We start from the raw sequence: 22,863 nt of genomic DNA on the forward strand, positions 1-22,863 counted from the left end.
GTACCTGTCCAATTGACTTTTAAATGTTGTAATTGCATTCACCTCCAACACTTTCTTTGGCAATTCATTCCATATGTGCACCACTTTGTGTTTATAATGTTGCCCCGTGGGTGTCTTTTAAATCTTTCCCCTCTCACCTTAAACCTACTCCCTCTAGTTTTGGACTCGCCTACCCTCGGGAAAAGACCTTGGCAATTCATCTTATCTACCCCTCATGATCTTCTAATCCTCTAAGATCACCCAAGAGCCTCCCAAGTTTTAGGGGGAAAAAGTCCCAGTCTATTCAGCCTCTCCTTATAACTGAAACCCTGCAGTCTCAGTAACATCCTTGAAAACCTTTTTTGCAGCCTTTCCAGTTTAATAACAACCTTCCTGTCGCAGGGTGACCAGAATTGTATGCTGTACCTGCAATGTGGCATTGTCAATGGCTTGTAACATAATGTTCCAACTCCTGCACTCAGTATTCTAACCAATAAAGGCAAGCGTGCATCTGCACCCCTAGGTGTCGCTATTCAACAGCACTCTCCAGGGCCCTACCATTAACTGTGTAAATCCTGCCCTGGTTTGTCTTAGCAAGATGCAACTCCTCGCATTTTTCTGAATCAACTGGCCAACTTGATCAAGTTCGCATTGTTGTGTGAGATAACCTTTTTCACTGTCCATTATACCACCAATTTTGGTGTCACCCATAAACGAACTAAGCATACCTCCTATATTCTTACCCGAATCATTTATATAAATGACAGGCAACAGTGGGCTTGGCACCGATCCTTGAGGCACACCACTGGTCACAGGTCTTCAGTCTGAGCAACAACACTTTACCTCCTGCCATCAAGCCAGTTGGCTAGCTCTCTCTGGATCCTATGTGATCTAACCTTACTAACCAGTCTACCGTGCGGGACCTTGTCTAAGGCCTTATTAAAGTCCACATCGACACCATCTACCTTCATCCATCTTCTTGATCACCTCTTCAAAAAACTGAGTCAAATTTGACAGACACAACTTCCTCCCACACAAAGCCATGCCGATCATCCCTAATCAGTCCTTGCCTTTCCAAATGCACATGGATCCTGTCTGTCAGAATCCTCTCCGACAGCCTACTCACCACTGACCTCCAGCTCATCAGTCTGCTGTTCCTGGCTTTTCCTTGCAGCCTTTCTTAATTAACAGCACAACATTAGGCATCCTTCAGCCTTCCAGCATCTCATCTGTGGCCATCGATGATACAAATACCTCTGTCTAGCGCCCCGCAATTTCTTCCAACTGTCTGTGTGGAGTTTGCGCATTCTCCCGGTGTCTGTGTAGGTTTCTGCTGGGTTCTCTGGTTTCTTCCCTGTGCAGGTTAGGAGGGTCTTCGGAGGGTCGTGCACACTCGAATGGCTGAGTGGTCTGTTTCTGCACGATAGGGATTCTATGATAAGACAAGAGTAATGATCTTTAATACCTTTCAAACCTAGTAGGACAAGGGCAATCAAATACATGGGAGTATTACCTTCTACACATTCCTCTCCAAGCTAAAAACCATCCTGAAGTGAAACTGTATCACTGCTATATTACTGTTGCTGCCTTGAATCCTGGAGTTCTCCACCTAACAGTATGGTGGGTGTGTCCGCAATACATGGACATCAACGATTCATAAAGGCAACACACCAGCACCCTGAGTGCAGTAAATGCTGGCCTAGCCAGTGACATCTGTAATCTGTGAACTAATAAAATAAATCACCAGGGGACGACAATGTACATCTCTTCCACTTGGAAAATTTCATTCACACTGTTCTCTAGTTTTTCTCCCTTAGTCACTGTTTGTTTAATCTCATTCTGTGCATGAAAAAACTTGAACTTCATTTCTGTCACCATTCCTGTCTCTATCAAAGAGCCCATTCATTCATTACAATATGTTTGTCGACCACTCATTTAAGTTAGTAAAACACAGCTTGCCTTTGACAGAGGTGATGGCCTAATGGTATTATCTTTGGGCACTTAATCCAGGGACCCAGGTTTGAATCCCACTGTGGCAAATGGTGGAATTTGAAGTCAATAAAAATCTGGAATTACAAATCTAGTGGTGACCATGAATCCATTGTCAATTATCAGATAATCCCATCTGATTCACTGATGCCCTTCAGCAAAGAAAACTGCCATACTTACCTGGCCTGGCCTACAGGTGACTCCAGACCCACAGCAATGTGGTTGACATTTATCTGCCCAATGAACAATAAATGTTGGTCTAGTCAAAAACACACTCATCCTGCGAGTGAACTAAAAACAGAAGATCCATCCATTTATTAATGCATAATTCTTGCAAGTTTTTCCACTTTTCTACCAGGCATTAGGAGGAATCACATACACTGCAGGAGCAGACCATTTAGTGGGTGTTTTGATCTTCCCCCACTGGCCCCATTTAACAGTTTCTGTACATCTGGCTTGTTCCATTTACAGCAACACATGCCAACTCTTCTACTGAATGGATACGAGGACTTGGACACATTGAAGCTGTTGCAAGAAGAGGACCTGGATGAACTGAACATTCTGGAACCACAGCACAGATCTCAGCTGCTGACAGCTGTTGATTTCCTGCACGAGTGTGACAGTAAGAGCAAAGCTTTTATTAGAAATAAACATGGTGGTCACGTGATTGAGGCAAGCCAAGGAATAAAAGGTCATCGCGATAGTTGCATTGCCTTGGTTAATGTTCATAAAATACAGAAATCCTTGGGTTTATTTTTTGGAGGCATTGAAATATCTTAAATTACTTTTGGGGAGATACTGCTGGCTTGCATATAAAATGTTATCAGTATAATCATACAATTTTACAGCACAGGAGGAGGGTGCAAATTTCTCTGCACTTATTCCAGCATTTCAGGTATTCCAGCCCTTCCTCTCCCCTTAGTTTCTGCTCTGCACCCATACACATTCTATTTTTGTTTAAATAGTAAATCTTTATATCAATCCCCTCATGTTTCTGGAAAGCAATTTTATGTGTGGAAACTAAAATTCCTTTATCTTTACATTTTTTTTATTTTTATTTTAATTTGCTTTTGGAACATGAGTGAAGCTGGTCATGTCATATTTATTGCATGGAATGTCACAAGAGTGAGGACTAAGAAGCATTTGGTCCAATTAGTCCTTGCAGACAAGCACATTTTCCTAACCCCACATCCCTGTCTCCCCCTTTCCTTCATCCAGCTAGGCAAAGGGATTAGAGTGGCAGGTACGTGAACAAGTGCCTGGGGTAGGTTGAAGGCTTGGGTTGGGTAGGGTGTACGGGGATGAGGGTTGTCAGAAACAAAAACAGACGTTACTGGAAAAGCTCAGGAGGTCTGGCAGCAACTTTGAAGAGAAATCACAGTTAACATTCCGAGTCCGGTGACCCTTCCTCAGAAGTACCCAATTCCAATCTATCCGGCTGCAGCAACTATTCTCCCCAATCCCCCCACCATCCCCCCAAAAATAAAGGACTTTCTGGGCCACTGTCTTTATTTCCTCTTCCAGTTCCAGTAGAGAGACACTTCTTTACCTTCCTTGCTGGCTGACTGTCTGATTACTTCCTGTGAGGTGTATTATTCCGTTTCCTGTGTGCACCAATTTTGGAAGCATCGAACCCCAATCCAAGCACTCGAATGACTGCTGCAAGTGGGGCTACACTGGGCATGTGCACTTTTCACGATGCACAGAGGCAGTAAATGACTGGTTGCATCCATTCCTCTCTATGAAATTAAATTGTTTTTTCCTAGACATCTAATAAAGTCAGTTCTGAGATTTAACCCCTCTCGTATAATTACAGGCTGATGGTTTCATAATGCTGAACTGTCCTCCAGGTGAACCATTCTGTCCTGTCCTTCAAATACTCCACAGGCCTGTTGTGATTCAGGATTAATCAATCTGTCATCACCTTAGATTTATAGAATCCCTACAGTGTGGAAACAGACCCTTCAGCCCAACAAGTCCACACCAACCCTTCAAACAGTAATGCACGCAGACCCATTCCATCTACCCTATATTTACCCCTGACTAATGCACCTAGCCTATACACCCCTGAACACTATGGGCAATTTAGCTTGGCCAATTCACTTAACCTGCACATCTTTGACTGTGGGAGGAAACTGAAGCACCCAGAAGAAACCCAAGCAGACACGGGAAGAATGTACAAACTCCACACAGACAATCACCCAAGGCTGGAATTGAACCCAGGTCCTTGGTGCTGTGAGGCAGCAGTACTAACCACTGAGCCACCGTGCGCACGCACGGTCATTTATGCAACAACAACAAACAGAAAAGTTGCTGCTCATCTGATCCTGTCATAAATTTATTTTTCTTTATACTTTCATGGGATGTGGGTGATCATTGGCGAGGCCAGTACTAAATGCCCATTCTTCATTACTTTTGAACTTGTGTGGCAAGTAGACCAGACCATGTAAGGATGGCGCATTTCCTTCCCTAACGATCATTAATGAAGCAGATGAGTTTTAACCATCTACGATAGTTTTTCACATTTGCCATTATTGATGTGTCAGGGTTGTGTTGTTTGAATTTAAATTCCATAGTGGGATGTGAACTCCTATCCCTATAGCATCATCCTGAACCTCTGGATTAGGATCCAGTGACAGCGCTATGTTTCCATCTCCCTGAAAATACAGATAATAAACCTGATGTTACGTCGACATTGTCTTAGCTAGTACATAGATCAGTTTGAATTAATTCCTGCTGTTAAGCAGCTAAAGTTAGGTACATTAAACGCGCAATCAATAACATAAATAAAAATCTCAGTACTTAACGAGTGATTTTAATTCAGCTTAAATGGGACGAGATCAGTGTAGGATATCTAGTCGGCATGGATGAGTTGGACCAAAGGATCTGTTTCCGTGCTGTTTAACTCTGTGACTCATAATTATGTTTTTTGTTGTGACTTTTGCATCTCTGGTTTGTTTTAATTTGCATTTCTGTTCTCTTGACATTACCTGGCTTTTAATATTTTTTGCTATAGGCAACAGTGACAAAGATCCAGCTGGTGAATGTGCCAATCAGGAAATTTTACCCCATTTTTCTCTTAAGCACACTGGTCCAGAACTGCAAAGACAGCTTCCTTGGGATTCAGGTTGCTTTGAGGAGAGTGGATACCCAGAGAATGGTAAGGGCAGCAAAAACTAACTCAGAATAACTGTGTTCAAGAGATAATACTGACATTCTCAGGAACTTGAGTGCCTAACCCAGTCCAACACTTCAGTATAGTGCTTAGGATGTGCTATACCATTACAGGTCATTATGATCTCAGATGAGAGATTGAACTAAGTCTCTCTGCTCTTCTTTGTAAGGGAGGGTATTCTGCTGAAAGCTTCTAGGTTTCTATCATGAGCATCATCTGATAGGTGTCAAGGAAATATATTGAAATAACTCCACAGAGGCCAGCATCCCATCACCAAGTCACCCTTTATTTACATGTGGAGGGTCCTTGACACTGGTCCAACTCCCTCTCAGCCAGCTCGCAGAATGAACAGGATGTCTGACACTTCAGTTCTTTTTTTTTGTGTGGTGAGTGCTTCCTGAAATAATTCCATGAAGGCTGGTATCCTGTCAGCAAGTCACCCTTTATTGACATGTGTATAGTACATGACACTGACCTGGCTAGCTCAGAACTGGCTCTGAGTGACCGGAACCTCTGACATTCCTGTTAATTTTTTTAAGACACAGTGAAAGATGCAAGGTGCACGAATCTTTACTCAGTTTCCACCACCAGGAAGAAAGAAAACACCCGAGTGGCCAGTGACAAGCAGTGCCCTTCACATCAAAGGGCAATGCTGTGTGATCAAACAGTGAAGGGGTTAAATCAAAATAGAGTTTGAAGGAGAAGTAATGCACTCCACTCCCTGCAATATTCCTGTTCTTATCTGTCAGCCAGGGCTTCCTGATTGGACCAAATTTACAGCCCTTGAAATTGAAATTACTCTATGATGTTCACCTGACTGACCTTGTTACAATCACGACAATATGTCAAGTCATAAGACAGAATATATAGAAAAAAATGGTCAGGAATTGAACTTCATGGAAGATAAAGGGGCAACTATGAGAAGAGTGGCAATTGATGCAAGACCGAAGGTGCTGCATTTAAATGTATGCAGTATACCAAAGAAGGTAAACAAATTTATAGAGCACTTTAAAATGGGCAGGAACAATGTTGTGGACATCACAAAATGGCTGCAAGAGGTCAGGGCTAGGAAGTAAATATCCAAGGATACACACCCTTTCGAGGGTGCAGGCAAATTGGCAGAGTTGCCTTGTTAGTAAGAAATAATTAAATCCACAAAAAAAAAGCAGTAAAGGGTCAGGTGATGCAGAATCTGAGAGGGTAGAGTTAAGGAATCACAAAGGAAAAAAGACATCTGATTGGAGTTATGCACAGACCCCTAGCAATAGTTAGGCTGTGGGATAGAAAATAAATCAGGAGATAGAAAAGGCATATAAGAAAGGCACTATTCAAAAATCACAGGGAACTTGAATCTGCAGGTGGACTGGGAACGTCAGGTTGGTAGCTTGACTAAGAAATGGCTATTTTGAAGCAGTTTGTGGTTGAGCCCTGAGGAAACAGATAATTCTGGATTTGATGTGTAATAAGGTAAATTTGACTAGAGAGCTTAAGGTGCAACATTCTTGTAAACCTTTTCTGAACCCTTTCAAGTTTCACAACATCCTTCAGATTGGCAGGAGACCAGAATTGCACGCAATATTCCAACGGTGGCCTAACCAATGTCATGAACAGCCAGGTGGGACTAAATTGGGTTAGGATAACTGGACGGCATGGACGAGTTGGACCAAAGGGTCTGTTTCCATGCTGTACATCTCTATGACTTTATGAAGGAACTTCCTAGGGGTCAGTGATCACGGTATGATAGAATTCACCCTGTAGTTTGAGAGGAAGAAGCTGGAAACAGATGAAATGGTATTACAATTGCTTAAAGGTAACGACAGAGATATGAGGGCAGAGTTGGTTGGAAGGGTGCGGAGCAGGAAAGATGGTGGAGCAGCAAAGGGTTTCTGGGGTAATTCAGGAGGCTACAGCAGAAATTCAACCCAACGAGGAAAAAGAAACATTAAAAGGAGAATGAGGGAAGTCAGGGACAGCGTAAAAGAAAAAGCATGCAATATGGTGAAGATTAGAGAGATGCTGGAGGATTACGAAGCTTTTGAAAACTCTGTGTTGGTTTCTAAATGGAACTTGAACCCATTGCCATGCATTTTGGAGGGGACCATTGATTCAAGATTGGCAATGGTGCTGTTATTTGTTGGATAAAAGTGCTTCTAACTGAAATTACATTGTTTGCATGATCAACAAATTCTAACTGGTTTTACTTGCCTTTAGGAAAAAGCAGAAAGTCCTGGCCATTAGTGTCCACAGGGTCATCAGGAAATCTTGGATTACGGTTCAAGTGTCCAACAAGCTACACAACACTTCATCTTGCAAAATCTATTGAGAATTTACACTTTGAAAGAGGTAAAGGGAGGCGCATTACTAAGCCTCGGGTCTCAAGTAGTTCTCTAAAATCAAACGATGGCCATTTTGGTTCCCATGGCCATTCAATGCCCCGCAAAAGGACAAGTTGCCAAAAGTTGTGGGTCAGTGTAAGTTGTGAGGACTTGGCACACTCCCGTGTCATTCAAAAGCAGTGGCAAAAATCCCACTCTTCAGATGAGTTGCACAGTAAGACTGGTGCTCTGTCAAAAACAGTCCCAGAAACCGGAACAGATATTGCTCTGCCTCGGCAAGGGAAGTTTGCCACAGAAGCAGAAATCAAGAAAATTTCCTGTATGAAGCATCTCAGCTTTGGTGTAAGGGATCTCAGCAATCCAAATCCAGTTCCTTTTGTAAATGCAAAGAACTGCAACACAGACATCAATACTAGTGGTCCTCAAAATATGCAAAAGGAGGACCTGATCTCAACCCCACTTTTGTGTTCAGAAGAGAAGACCATCCCAACTCCAGTTGTACTGTGTGACCAACCGAATCAACCTACAATACTCCCACCTCCAAGCATACAGCAAAACCATCATTTTACAGAAGGGTATCAAGATAGTTCTGTGATCTGTAATTCAACAGAAAGTAAAGAACTTTCGACTGAAACCAGCAGACATTCCAGAGATCCTTCCCAGCCACCACCTGTACCTGCCAAGAAATGCAGAGAGAAAATGCGGAATGGCATCCATCCTGTGCCTCATATTTTGAACAAGTCAAACCCAGCCATTGCCAATAGGTATGGACTGTCCACTAACTTGCAAGTTCCGTGTCCCATTGCAGAAATGGTCAACTCAAATGCAGCTACTCACGCCCCTTGTTTGCCAGAGACTGCCTGTTCACCACAGCTGGGACTTAAAACATTTACTGTACCTGGAAGAAAGGCATCTTGGATGAGAGAAGTGGAATTGGAAATGCTAATTGAAAATAAACTGGAATCCGAAGCAATTGATCTTACAGAGCAACCCTACTCTGACAAGGTATAAATAACACTGATTATTCCTTTTGAAAATAAGTGCCCTATTGCTAGTATGTAAACAACCAGCCTAATTTAAGAGTGTGTGTATCTCCTCTGGAATTAGCCAAAGAATTGAAGCATAATTACAGCAAGTAGACTTGAAACAGCGACCTTGAAATTCCTGTGGCAGCCATAAGAAGATGGAGCAGACTTTCTGATATTTACTGCTGGCCTTCCTGACAGGGTTTCATGCTCCATTTGGGTACACTCTAGAGGATTTAAAAGCAAAACTTCTTGGAGTCAACTATTCCCACTCCACATATTCACTGATGTCCCAGCCCATCCAGCAAAACAGATGTAGGAGGGTTGCAGAGATAGGGAGGGGATGTAAGGGGGTTACAGAGATAGGGAGGGGATGTAAGGGGGATTACAGAGAAAGGGAGGGTGTGTAGGGGGGTTACAGAGATAGGGAGAGGGACCCCTGTGTGATTTTTGTCTTCAGCATCCCCTTCCTCAATGTCTCCCTGCTTTAATATTATCCCTGTTTACCAGTTCTTCCTCCTGGTATTCCTCCTTTGCTGGAATTGCTGTAGGAGATCTTTCAGAGAGGAAGACAGAAGCTTAGAAGACGTAAGCATTACTCCCTTGGGTTTAGGCGATGGAAGCTTCTAGCTGTGAGATATTTCTTAGGGATGTCCCGATGAATGTGCAGGTTAGCATTCATTAACCAATCCAGTGTGTGCATTTCCTTTATTGCATATCTTTTAACTAGGCATCTTTCAATACAGTATATTGCCTTAAAATTACTCTAATGTCATGGATATTGTCAATGCAAACATCTAGCACAAAGCACACCAGTCTCAATTTTGTAAAAAAAAAAGTTTTTATCTGTGGTAGTGCTGACTATGCTAGCACTACTGCCTATCCCTAATTTCCCTGGAGAAGGTGACAATAAATCACCTTGAATCACTGGCTAGTTTGATTCTAACTGCAAATCTGCATTCTGGCCTACTCCTAATAAGCTTTTATCCCCTTGCTTAACCAAGTATCCATCCACTTGTTGGTTAAATTCTCTCGTTGGAGCTGTTCATTGCTTGAGGATTGTGTGACATAGATGTCACTTTCAATATGTAACCCAAAGCCTGGGTGTTGTCCAGGTCATGCTGTGTATGGACATTAACTGCTTCAGTTTCTGAAGAGTCATGAATTGTGTTGAACATTGTATAATCAGTGAACATTATCACCTCCGAGTAATGATAGACAGTAGATAATTGATGAAGTATCTGAAGATGGTTGGACCTAGGACACTACCCTGAGGAAAAAGGACTCCAGTGATGCAGTGTCCTACCAGGGAGTTTGACTCACATATCACCTGCTCAGAAGGTGCACAATAACATCTCTGAACCAGTTGATTGGAAAATGTCTACCCTAAGGAAATCCTGCAGTGATGTTCTGCAGCAGAGATGATTCACCTCCCATAATGCCAATTACCTTACTTTGTGCTAGGTATGTTAAGCTTATCACATTGACTCCAGTTTAGTCAGGCTCCTTGTGACTTCATTTCTGGTGTTCAGCTTTATTGTCCATGTTTCATCCGAGGCTGTAGTGAGGTCAGCAGCCACATGATCCTAGCGCAATGTCAGTAAGCTGGTTTGCAAGTGCTGCTGGACTAATTTACTGATGATCGAGAGTAGACTAATAAGGCAACAATTGGCTGGGTTGAATTTGACATGTTCATGTACAGGACATACTTGGGCAAATTTCCGCGTTCCCAGGTAGATCTAAGTGTTATAGCTGTAGTGGAGCAGCTTGGTTGAGGGTACAGTTAGTTCTGGAGCATAAGTCGTCAGCATTATTGCCAGAAAGTTGTCCAGACCTATAATCTCTGTATCCAGTGCCTTTAGCATCTTCTTGATTTCACATGGAGTGAATCAAATTGGGCTGAACATTGACCTCTGTGATGCAGTGAACCTCAGGAGGAGGCCAAAGTTGATTATCCGTTTGGTACATTTGGCTGAAGATTGTCGCAAATGCTTCCGCCTTATCTTTTGCACTGACCTGCTGCATCAGTGATGATGAGGTATTTGTGAAGTAAGCTCCTTTCTGTTGTTTAGTTGACCACCACCCTTCACAACTGGATGTGACAGGACTACAGAGCTATGAGTTAATCCATTGGTTGTGCTTAGTTCTGATGATCACTTGCTGCTCATATTGTTTGTTACCCAAATATCCTGTGTTGTAGCTTCACCATGTTAATGTCGGGTATTTCCTGGTATGGCTTTTGGCATGTTGTTGTGTATTATTTATTGTGTTAATTAGTTATAGAGGTCCACAGCACAGAGAAAAGGTCCTTTGGCTCATAAAGTGTGCACCAATAGAAAAGAGCCACCTACTATTTGAATCACATTTTCCATAGGTTAGTATGGCTTGGCATCTCAAGTGCATGTCAGATCCTTCTTAAATATTACAAAGGTTTCTGCCCGTACCGCCCTTACAGGCAGTGAGTTCCAGATTCCCACCGCCCTCTGGGTGAAAACATTTTTCCTCACATTGCCTCTAAACTTAAATCTATGCCCCCTTGTCATTGATCACTCCACTAAGGCGAAAAGTTTTTTTCTTGTCTGTGAGCCTCATAATTTTATACATCTCAATTGTGTCCTCCTGCAGTCTCCTCTGCTGCAATGAAAACAACACCAGTCTATCCAATCTCTCTCTTCGTAAGTAAAAATCTCCAGCCCAGACAACATCCAAGTAAATCCCCTCTGCACCCCCTCTAGTGTAATCACATCTTTCCTATAATGTCGATTCCAGAACTTAACCCAATACTCCAGCTGTGGCCTTAGCAACATTTTATACTATTCCAGCAGAAGCTCCCTGCACTTAAGCTGTATGCATTAACTAATGAAAGCAAATATCCTATATGCCACCTTAATCATTTTATCCACCTGTCCTCCTTAAAGGACCACCGGTAGGCATGCATATAAAGGTCCCTCTGAGTACTTCCTGATCATTATGTATTTCTTTGCCTTGTTTGTCCTGCCCATTTGCATCACCTCACATTTATCTGGAATGAATTCCATTTCCCACTAATCAGCCATCTGACCAACCCACCTACATCCTCCTGTAATCTAAGACTGTCCTCTTCACTATTTAATATTCCACCAATTTTTGTTATCATCTGTGAACTTTGATACCCCTGCTACGTTACAGACTAATCCATTTTTATATACCACAAACAGGGCCCCAATGCTGATCTCTGCAGAACTTCAGTGAGCCAAGCTTCCAGTCCTTTAACATCACCTTCTGCCCCCTGCTACTAAGCTAATTCTGGATCTAATTGGCCAAATTTCCTTGGATCCTATGGCCTTCTACCTTTGCTATCAGTCTCCCATGCTGTACTTTATCAAAAGCCTTGCTGAAGTCCCGATAGACCATGTTAAACTCATTCTCCTCATCTACACACCTGGTCACCTTTTCGAAAGATTCGATCAAGTTGGTCAGACCTGATCTCCCCTTAATAAAATCATGCCTCCTGCTCTTGATTAATCTTACCTCTCTAATTTTGTCCCGGAGGATGGCTTCTAATTGTTTCCCTACCACTGAGGTTAGACCAACTGGTCTGTAGTTTCTCATTTTATCCCATCTTGAATAATGGTACCACATTCACTACCCTCAAGACCCTTTTTTTTGTGACCAGGCAGGAATTGAAAAGTATTGCTCACACCCCTACTATTTGCCTCTCTCAGCTGTCTGGGATACATTTCATCCAGCCCTGGAGGTTTATCTACTTCTAAGCCTGTCACACCACTCAGAATCTCCTCTCTGTCTATGCTAATTTCTTTAACTGTACCACAGACCTTCTTCTTGATTTCTACTCAAACATTGTTCCTTAACACAGGCATAAAGTATTCAGTTAGAACCTTACCTACATCCTCTGACATACCACTGATCCTTAATGGGCCCTACTGTTACTCTAGCAGAAAGTGAGGACTGCAGATGCTGGAGATCAGAGCTGAAAATGTGTTGCTGGAAAAGCGCAGCAGTTCAGGCAGCATCCCAGGAACAGGAGAATCGATGTTTTGGGCGTAAGTTCCTGAAGAAGGGCTCATGTCCAAAACGTTGATTCTCCTGCTCCTTGGATGCTGCCTGACCTGCTGTGTTTTTCTAGCAACACATTTTCACCTACTGTTACTCTAGTTTCTTTTCTTAATGTCCTTGTAAAATAATCTAGAATTTTGCTTTATTTTACCTGCTATTATTCTTTCACTCCCCTTTTTTTCTCTCTCCTGATTTCCTTTGCAAGTTTCTTCTTGCACATTCTATACACCAGTGGGACTTCTGCTATTTGAGTCCTTGGTATCTGCTATCAATCTCCCTTTGTCTCTTTATCCTATCCTGTATATCCCTTGATATCAGGAGTCACAAGATTTGTTGATCCCACCCTTTGTCTTTTTTGGAACAAGGCCGAGGATTCCCTGGTTTGATATTAATGTCAAAGTGTGGAATGTGCTTGAAGATGGGTATAGCCAATACAGTTTTGCTGCTGATGACCAACGTCATGGTTGCCTAGTTTTGAGTTTCTGAATCTGTTCAAAGTCTGTCCCATGTAGCACCACAGTAGTCCTAACCACTACAAGGTGAATCCTCACTGTGAAGATGGGACCTCATCTCCAAGGTGACGGTGTGGTGATCACTCCTACCAATTATTGTTGTGGACAAATAGATCTGAGGCAGGCAGATTGGTGACATTGAGGTCAAGTATCTTTTTTCCTCTTGTTAGTTCCATCAACACTTGTTGCCGACCCAATCTAGCAACTATGTCCTCCTGGATTCTGCTAATTTGCTCAACAGACTGGACTACAGCAATATCAAAGTCTACCACCAAGGGTGCATTCTGTGTTCTTGCCACCTTCTTGAAGTGCTGTTCAACTTGGAGGCATACTGATTCATCAGCTGATGGGGAGTGGTCGGTGGTAATCAACAGGAGATTTCCTTAACCTGATCCCCTAAGGTTTTGTGGGGCATGGAGTCAATACTGAGCACTCCTAGGGCAACTCCTTCCTGACCCTGTATGACTTTGCCATCACCTCTGATAGGTCTATCCTGTCACAGGGACAGGATGAATCCAGGGATGGTGATCGTGACGGTGATATCTAGGACATTATGATATGATCGTAAACATATGGGTGTGTCAGGCTGTTCCTAAGTAGCCTGTGAGTCAGCTTTCCCAATGTTGGCACTGGTCCCTGGATTATTAGTAAAGTGGATTTTACAGTGTTGGCATGATTGTGTTTGCTGTTGTCGTTTCTGGCGCTTAGATTGTTGCTGAGTAGTCTGTCCATCTTCACTCTTGTGGACTTTTCACCAGTATTGCATATACAACTGAGTGGCTTGCTAGACCATTTCAGCGTGAACAGCATTTCTGTCAGTCTGGAGTCACATGTAGACCAGACTAGGTAAGAAGAAAGTGGGGACTGCAGATGCTGGAGATCAGAGCTGAAAAATGTGTTGCTGGAAAAGCTCAGCAGTCAGGCAGCATCCAAGGAGCAGGGGAATCGATGTTTCAGGCATAAGCCCTTCTTCAGGAATGAGGAAGATGTGCCAAGCAGGCTAAGATAAAAGGTAGGGAGGAGGGACGTGGGGGAGGGGCGTTGGGAATGCGATAGATGGAAGGAGGTTAAGGTGAGGGTGATAGGCCGGAGAGGGGGTGGGGGGTGGAGAGGTCTGGAAGAAGATTGCAGGTCAAGAAGGTGGTGCTGAGTCCGAGGGTTGGGACTGAGATAAGGTGGGGGGAGGTGGAATGAGAAAGCTGGAGAAATCTGCATTCATCCCTTGTGGTTGAGGGTTCCTAAGCGGAAGATGAGGTGCTCTTCCTCCAGGCGTCATGTTGCCATGGTCTAACGATGGAGGAGGTCAAGGACCTGCATGTCCTTGGCAGAGTGGGAGGGGGAGTTAGTGTTCAGCCATGGGGTGGTTGGGTTGGTTGGTTGGTGTGGGTGTCCCAGAGGTGTTCTCTGAAACATTCCGCAAGTAGGCGGCCTGTCTCCCCAAAGTAGAGGAGGCCACATCAGATGCAGCAGATGCAGTAAATGATGTGTGTGGAGGCACAGGTGAATTTGTGGCGGATATGGAAGGATCCCTTGGGGCCTTGGAGGGAAGTGAGGGGGGAGGTGTGGGTGCAAGGTTTGCATTTCTTGCGGTTGCAAGGGAAGGTGCAGGGAGTGAAGGTTGGGTTGGTGGGGGGGTGTGGACCTGACGAGAGAGTCGTGGAGTGAGTGGTCTTTCCGGAACACTGATAGGGATGGGGAGGGAAATATATCCTTGGTGGTGGGGTCTGTTTGGAGGTGGCGGAAATGACGAAGGAGACTAGATAAGAGAGAGTTTTCACTGAACACCGCCTTCCCTTCTTTAACAGAGTCAGCATCTGAAGACACAGGTGGTGGAGACAGAGTTTGGAATTTAACCTGCCCATCTTATTCTGTGATCTTATGATAGCAAATATGGCAGTTCACTAAACATCCAATGTAGGTCTACTCTCTCAAAAATTCATTGTTGTCTCAACAATGATTGGTCGTTGATGGAAAGGATAATTTGCCTTTGAAAGTAGTCAAGTACAACTTGATTTGATCCATAAATGCTGGTCAGGAAGGAACTAACTCTCCTGGAACTAGCAGCCAATTCGAGATTCAAATCATTTTTATTCAAAATAATAGTGTTTCTGATGGGAACATCTCCTTCTTTCATGATGTCTAGCATGGCCGATGTGGGATTCCGACAGTGCTGATACAGAGGTATGCAGAAGAGCTAGGACATGCTGCAGAGCATGTGGCTGCCACTATGGAGCTCGTGAGAGTTAGACAGCTTCGCAAGCAACACCGAATGGCGGTGAGTATTACAACCTATAATTTTATATCAGTGAGCATTGTAGTCCCTTCATCCCACTTCCCCCACCCTCCTGGTGCTGGTCATTGCCCTCTTTTCCCCCAGCTCCCAATGGCCCTCCTTCCCCAGTCCCATCACCCTTAATCCCCTCTTCCTAACATTTGCAGCCCTTACCCTGACTTCCCTGGTACAAATTGGCTGCTGCCTTTGTGTTACAACAGCGAGAGCACTTCAGAAATGCTTTATGGATGTCAAGTGCATGCTTATGAAAGGCACTAGACAAATGCAGGATTGCTCTTCCTTGTTATGATACAGGCAATTTTGCGAATTGTTTATTTTGTTTAAAACTTCAATTTGGACATCATAAATTCCAATACTGAGAACTAATTGTTACTGCAACCACATCACGGGAGATTTGATTTATCAAAAAGCAGTAAGTAGCAGCCATTTACGTAAGAAATACAAGAAAATGTGATCACAAATTGATGGGAAAGTCTAATTACAGTATGGCAAGTTTACATTGGTCTTAACCATAATGTATGTTGGCTGAGGAATTTGTAATAAAACGACCAAGTACAAAGAATACAATGAAGTACTTTGAAGTAGGGACAGAATAAAGTTTATTCATCTTGATCCATTTGACCTCCAATGACCATTCATATAGTACACTTCCTGAAGTGTTGCTTATAATTGGGAGCACTACAAAAGATGTCAGTGGCCAAGGGACATATTCAGTTCACTGTCCTATTTCTTTTGCCTGATGTCTAGATTCCAAGCTCCTTTGATAAGATGAGCAGAAATACTACAGCCCTAGAAATATCTAATGAGTCTTCAAGGAGCTGATCTTCATAGGACTGCCGTGTGGATCATTACATCCCCAGCGCCTCAGGCAGCACTCTGCATCGGTTAAAGGAGTCATTTACGGACAGCTTTCCATCATTGGAATCGAAGGCCCAGCATGCCATGAGAGTAGCTGTTACATGCATTGTGTGTCCTTCATTATTTCATCTGTTTCTACAACAAACTTTACACTGCAGAAGCTGTTGATAAAGCAATGCTACAATATTCGAAAGGTAGCCGAAGGAAACCGAGTGGAGTTAAAAGGCTGACCATAAACTTGTTCACGGTATGTAGGTAGTTCTCTTAGCTGGCCATTATGGCTCCTGGGAAAACCAGGTTTCTGCCAACTTTATGGCACTGAGGAAACTGTCAGCATTTAGCTCAGACTGAATCGCATTAAATTCTAGATTCAAAAAATTAGACACTGCAGTTTCAAATAATAAATTACAGTTTTTAGTCCTGTGCCCAGATTGTACAAAACACTGTCATTGAACTGCAGATGAGGTCCATTCTAGACTCATACTCCATGTATGAAGGTCTCTTTCTTTGTCTATTCTAGACCTATATCCTGTGTGAAAGATCCCTCTCACTCCCTAGATTATTATCTGACAATACTTGCTTTGCTGCACACAATAAACATTACAAATTCAAAGTATCTTAGAAGTGAAAATGTGTCATGACTCTGAAGCTTAAAATATACCCATTTAATGTTTTGTGATGATCCCAGGTTGTTGGGTGCTGTTGTCAGTTTTGGGCCTATCTGTGTCATGTCACCACTCCATTGTGTGTTGCCTTATGATTGCAGTGAAACGTGGATCTCTGGAGTTATCCAGAAGTAATTCTTTACATTCTGATATATTCATGTGTATTTGAGATCGAGGAAATGTTCACCTTGTGGAATTATAGAAACTACAGTACAGCAGCTGCCCATCTACCCTCATAACAACTGTAACAGATGTTAAACTAGAGCTCCGTCCTGCAATTGCCCATTATCCTTAATCACAATTGACAAAAATCCTGCTCTGACTAAAGAGCAGCATCAATTTCCTTCAATTATAACCGGCTCCAGCATCCATTTCCTTCAGTTATAACCGGGATATTGGAATGTGTTCTGTTAGGCCTTTCAAAGGCACAAGAGAATGTAATTCCCATGTGGTCTGCAGAAACTCCTCAGACATGTTGACTGTAGCCCCACCTCCCACCATGAAGGGGGCTTGGTGCCTTCACTGACCAGAATCTCCTCTGCATGTTGCACGTTCCAGTAGGAGTGGGCTGTGTCCCAACTCCCAGTATCTTCCCTCTACCCAGAGATCCGCATACCCCCACACCACTTGTACCAGATATCAGAATTTCAGATCCCAAATATTTAACTAATGTAATAACACAGTCCTATTGCTTGATGTTCTATATAACTAACTCAAATTCTTTGATTATTACATTATATTTCCCCACCTAGCATTTTAATGATACTGGAAGCTTTATCGTGTCAATTGCAGTGTATTTTAATATAAGCTTCTGATTCTCCTTTTGGCTTTGTTAATTAAAAACTGGATCATGTGTCTTGAACGTCTGGTCAAAATGTAAGACTCATCGTAAATGTTGATAGCAAATTGAAAATATTGAAAAGCAGCACAAAATTAAACTGATGCACTTTGTGTATTTGAGAATATTTAAGTAACTTATTATATGTTTCCTTAACAATGTAAGTAACTATAACATACTGGTAGCAAAACATGCTTATAAAGTGTAGTCAATCAAAGGTATGCCTTATTAATGTGAGGTATGTATGTGTAAATATTCCTATCTGTTCCATTTAGCAGAATAATATTGAAATGTTTTTCAATAAAGTAACATTTGGATGAATTTCTGAATTTTCCTGAAAAATGAGAAGTTACTCATTTCCACTCACATCCAGTTAGTTATAACAACAGCTTATTTTGTTATGCTGCAGCTGATGGTAATGCTGTACAAGTCAGATTCCAGATAAAACTGGATTGATAAACCATAAATTTTACTTTTATGATTTGGTTACTGTACAGGCCAGTTACTGAACATATTCAGAGGACTGCCAGTGTACTTCTATCAAAAGAACATACATTTTGTCCCCTTTGTGTGTAATAAAGATATAAAAGACAATTTGAAAATATCTTATTATGACTTGCAAGCCTTTCCCAAGCAGTATGCTTTTTAGACACTGAACCAGAGTGAAGAATTGATCCTATTTTCACATTTATTACTAAACAGGTGGGTCTGCAAGTTTTTTCTTGGAATTTGCTGTAGTTTCATTAGGTGTGATTCTCTGCATTTAATTTCAAGACACAGGCTAACTCATTAACTTTTCTCTGACTTTGATGATTTGGCTGCTGAACAGCCCATTTGGTGTTATGTATCATTTTTGAACTAATACTGGCCGTTCTTTCTCCAGATTGTAAAGCGTAACTTAAAGTAGTTATTTCAGCAATGATCTCACCAGGTAGCTTGTATAGTCATTTAGTTTAAGTCATGTGACCTGTTAGATATGTTGTTTTGACCCAACGTTAAATAATATGAACTCTGACCCTTACAGCAATTCATCTTCACAGAATTGAACAGCCATTTGCCTCCACTTTCAGATTAAAGCTCCCAAACATCCATACATCGTAAGCATTGTACTTTCATATGTTTAAACTTATCAACGCACTCCAACATTCATGACACTGAGCCTCATATGGAGTTAGTGAGGGAAGTTGACCAAAAGCTTGGACTAAGAGGTAAGTTTTATGGGGTTTATCAAAAGAGTGTAGAAAATGAAATTCAGAGCTACATGTTGACCACTGAAGGTATGGTGACTGATGGTGGGGCAAACAAAACCGGTTTCCAAGAGACCAGAGATTTGGAGGATTTGAGAGCTGGGAGATGCTACAATGAGAGGGACGGTGAGGTTATAGAGAAATTTGAAAGCCAGAATGAGAATTTTTAAACTAATGCTTTGCTGGTGATGGAACCTAGGGATGGAGATAGAGAAGCTGGCTGAACAGAAAATGGTGCAGCCAAGTTTTGAATAATTTCAGGTTTCACAGAGAGGCATGTTTGTGATTTTTAATACTTTTACTTATAAAATATTGGCCACTCATAGCTCTAATAATGGGATTTCAGTGCTTCCAAAGTGGATCACCTTAATTAGGCTAAAAATCAAAAGGCTGAACTTTTAAGAAGTTATGCAAACACTCCGTTTGGAGTCCAGATAGGGCATCAGACAGGATTGATACCGGCTAAAATGTTATGAAAAGCAATGTGCGCAAGTGTCCATGCCTGAAAGAATTACATCAGAGAATCATAAAATTGTTACAGCACAGAGGAGCCATTTACCCCACTGTGTCTATGCTAGCTCTCTGCAAGAGCAATACATTTAATGCCACTTTTTTTTCCTCTTCCCCATACCCATACAAGTTTCCTCCCCTTCAGTTAGTGATCATAGTTTCTTTTGATAGTCACCATTGAATCTGAATCCACCAACACATTCTGGCAGTATTTTTCAAATCCAATTGATGCACTGAATGAACAATTAAGTCTGCCTTCTCTAGTTCTTGATCCTTCCATCAATGGGAATAGATTTTTGCTATCTCATTTGTCCAGACTTGGAGAAAAAATGATTGAGAAGAGATTTTCTAAGGAGAAAAAGCCCCGGCTTCTACAATCTAGCTATGAAACACAAATTCTTCATCTCTCGAACCATTCTCATGAATCTTTCCTGCATCGTCTATAAAGCCTCCATAACACTGAAAATGCAGTGCCCAGAACTGGATGCAGTATGCCACTTGAAGCTAAAGAGTTTATACAGTATAGAAAGAGGCTCTTCGCCCATAGTGTTCGTTGGTCATCAAGCATGTATCTATCCTAACTCCATTTTCCAGCACTTAGCCATGTATAATGTGGCAGTTCGAATACTGATTTAAATACTACTAAAATATTTTGAGGGTTCTTACTCCTAACACCTTTTGAGCAATGAGTTCCAAATGTCCAATACCCACCACCCTCTGGATGAAAGGATTGTTCCTTAAATCCCCTCTAAACCTCCTACTCCCTACCCTAAACCTCTGCTCCCTGGTTATTGATCCCTCTCTGAAGGGGAAATATTTCTCCACATTTACCTTGTCCATGCACTGCAGAACTTTGTAAACCTCAATCAAGTTCCCTTTCAGCCTTCTCAAAGGAAAACAATTCCAGACTATCTAGAATAAAACAAAATTACAGTGGATACTGGAAATTTGAAAGAATCACAGAGTCCCTCCACTGTGGAAGCAGGCCATTCAGCCTGTACTGACCCTCAGAACAGCATCCCACCCAGACTCACCTCTCTGCTTTATCCCTGTAGCCCTGCATGTCCCATGGCTAGTCCAATTACCCTGCACATCCCTGAATGGGCAACTTAGCATAGCCAGTCTACCCAATCTGCACCTCTTTGGACTGTGGGAGAAAACCAAACACCTGAAGGAAATCCACGCAGACATGGGGAGAATGTACAAACTCCACACACAGTGACCCAAGGCTGGGATTGAACTCCGATTCCAACGACTGAGAGGTAGCAGCGCTAACCACATAGCCACTATGCTGAAACAATCCTGGCCTGTCTGTTGACTCTTCTTAGTTGAACCACTCCAGCCCAAGCAACATCCTTGTGAATCTTCTCTGCACTCTAGGGAAGTTGCATCCTTCCCATAGTGAGGTAACAGAACTGCACACAGTAATCCAGCTGTACCCTAACTAATGTTATGTACAAGTCTCTTATAACCTCAAATAAAAAGAAATTGCTGGTAAAATGCAGCAGGTCTGGCAGCATCTGTAGGGAGAAAGCAGAGTTAACATTTTGAGAGTCCATCAGAATTGCCTGCAGCTTGGTTAATGCTGAAGACGAGGTTAAAGGAGGATTGCTTTATAAAATAATGGGGGGTATTGATAGAATTAATGCAAAGAGGGAGATGAGTGAATAGTTGGTGTTCATTGTGAAGGAGGAAATTTCTAACTACTTGGAAATGCATGGTAAAATAGGACAAAAGTTGGCATGGTTTCATCAAGGGGAGGTCAAATGCTTGACCAATCCTGTAGAATGAGGTAATGAGCAGGTTAGACCAAGAGGAGCCAATGGCTGTTATCTATATGGACTTGCAGAAGGCCTTTGATAAGGTGCCACACAGGAAGCTGCTGAGTAAGATGAGGGCTCATGGTGTGAGAGGCAAGGTACTAGCATGGATAGAAGATGGGTTGTCTGGCAGAAACCCAAGAGTAGAATAAAAGATTCTTTCTCAGGATGGAAGTTGGGTGACTAGTGGTGTTCCACAAGGGGTAGTGTTGGAACTACAACTTTTCCCTTTATACATTAATGATCTGGATGAAAGAACTGAGGCATTCTGGCTTAGATTGAATGCTACAAAGATAGGTGAAGGAGCAAGTAGTATTGAAGAGATGGGGAGGCTGCAGAAAGATTTGGACAGGTTAAGAAAGTGGACAAAGTGGCAGATGAAATACAGTGTGGAAAACCATGAGGTCATACACTGGGAGAAAGAATAGAGGCATGGACTATTTTCTAAATTCAGAAATCTGAAGTGTGAAGGGAGTTGGGAATCCTAGACTAGGTTTCTCTTAAGGTAAGTTTGTAGGCTGAGTCAATAGTTAGGAAGGCAAATACAATGCTGGCATTCATTTCAAGAGGACTAGAATATAAAAGCAGGGATGTACTTCTGAGGCTCTAAAAGGCTCTGGTCAGACAATATTTAGAGTATTGTAAGCAATTTTGGGCCCCATACCTCACGAAGGATGTAATGTCCCTGGAGTCAGTCCAGAGAATGTTCATGAGAGTGAATCCAAGAATGAAAGGCTTAACATATGAGGAACATTTGAGGCCTCTGGGGACTATACTCAATGGAGTTTAGAAGGATGAAGGGGGATCTGATTGAAACTTACAGAATACTGAATAGCCTGCCAGAGTGGACATTGGGAAGATGTTGTCTCTGGCAGGAGAGATGAGGACCTCAGGGCACAGCCTTAGAGTAAAGGGAAGACCTTTTGGAATGGAGATCAGGAGAAACTTCTTTAGTCAGAGAGTGGGGAATCTCTAGAATTAATTGCCACAGAAGGCTGTCAAGGCTAGCTTATTGAGTATATTTAAAACAGAGATAGATAAGCTCTTGATTACCAAGGAGATCAAAGGTTACAGGGCGAAAGTAGGTTTTTCAACCCCATTTTCCTATCAGCTTTGATCAAATAGCGGATCAGATTCAATGGGCTGAATGGCCTAATTTCTGCTCCTATGTCTTATGGTCTTATACATCACAGAGAGGGAGAGATTTGAAAGGGGTAGGTAAAGGAGGGGATTATGGATGGCAGGCCAGGGCAGAAAAGAAGCTGAATATATGATAATGAGGTCTGAGGGTAGCAGAAAGTGGGTAGTCTCTGCTGAAAGCAAACCATGACATAACAGGACGAGATGTGGAATGGATAAAAAAAATGAGAAGACTGAATCAGGTTCTAAAGTTATTGTACTCAAATGTTGAGTCCGAGAGGCTGCAGGGTTCCCAAGCAGAACATGAGGCATTGTTCTTTGAGATTACGCTGAGCTTTGCTGGAACAATGCAACAGGTCTGTGGCAGATGTTGGCATGGAATGCAGTAGTGTGTTGAAGTGGCAAGCAACTACAAGCATT

General features: G+C 42.4%; 1 protein-coding gene across 6 annotated transcripts in view; it reads left to right on the top strand.

The window, feature by feature from the left end:
* The window catches only part of sash1a (SAM and SH3 domain containing 1a), a 133,371-nt gene extending 115,337 nt beyond the window's left edge, over positions 1-18,034 (top strand). For 4 of the 6 annotated variants that reach the window (XM_060831747.1, XM_060831746.1, XM_060831748.1 and 1 more), the window contains 5 exons: positions 2,440-2,590; positions 4,985-5,128; positions 7,355-8,484; positions 15,216-15,347; positions 16,113-18,032. In XM_060831747.1, the coding sequence (XP_060687730.1) occupies positions 2,440-2,590; positions 4,985-5,128; positions 7,355-8,484; positions 15,216-15,347; positions 16,113-16,187 (1,632 nt within the window). In that variant the 3' untranslated portion in view covers positions 16,188-18,032. Of the gene's footprint in view, positions 1-2,439; positions 2,591-4,984; positions 5,129-7,354; positions 8,485-15,215; positions 15,348-16,112 lie in introns of all 6 variants that reach the window. The other 2 variants (XM_060831744.1, XM_060831745.1) reach the window with 1 other exon arrangement.
* The last annotated feature ends 4,829 nt before the right edge of the window (positions 18,035-22,863 follow it).

This window comes from Hemiscyllium ocellatum, chromosome 10, assembly GCF_020745735.1.
Source record: "Hemiscyllium ocellatum isolate sHemOce1 chromosome 10, sHemOce1.pat.X.cur, whole genome shotgun sequence".
Lineage (NCBI taxonomy): Eukaryota > Metazoa > Chordata > Chondrichthyes > Orectolobiformes > Hemiscylliidae > Hemiscyllium > Hemiscyllium ocellatum.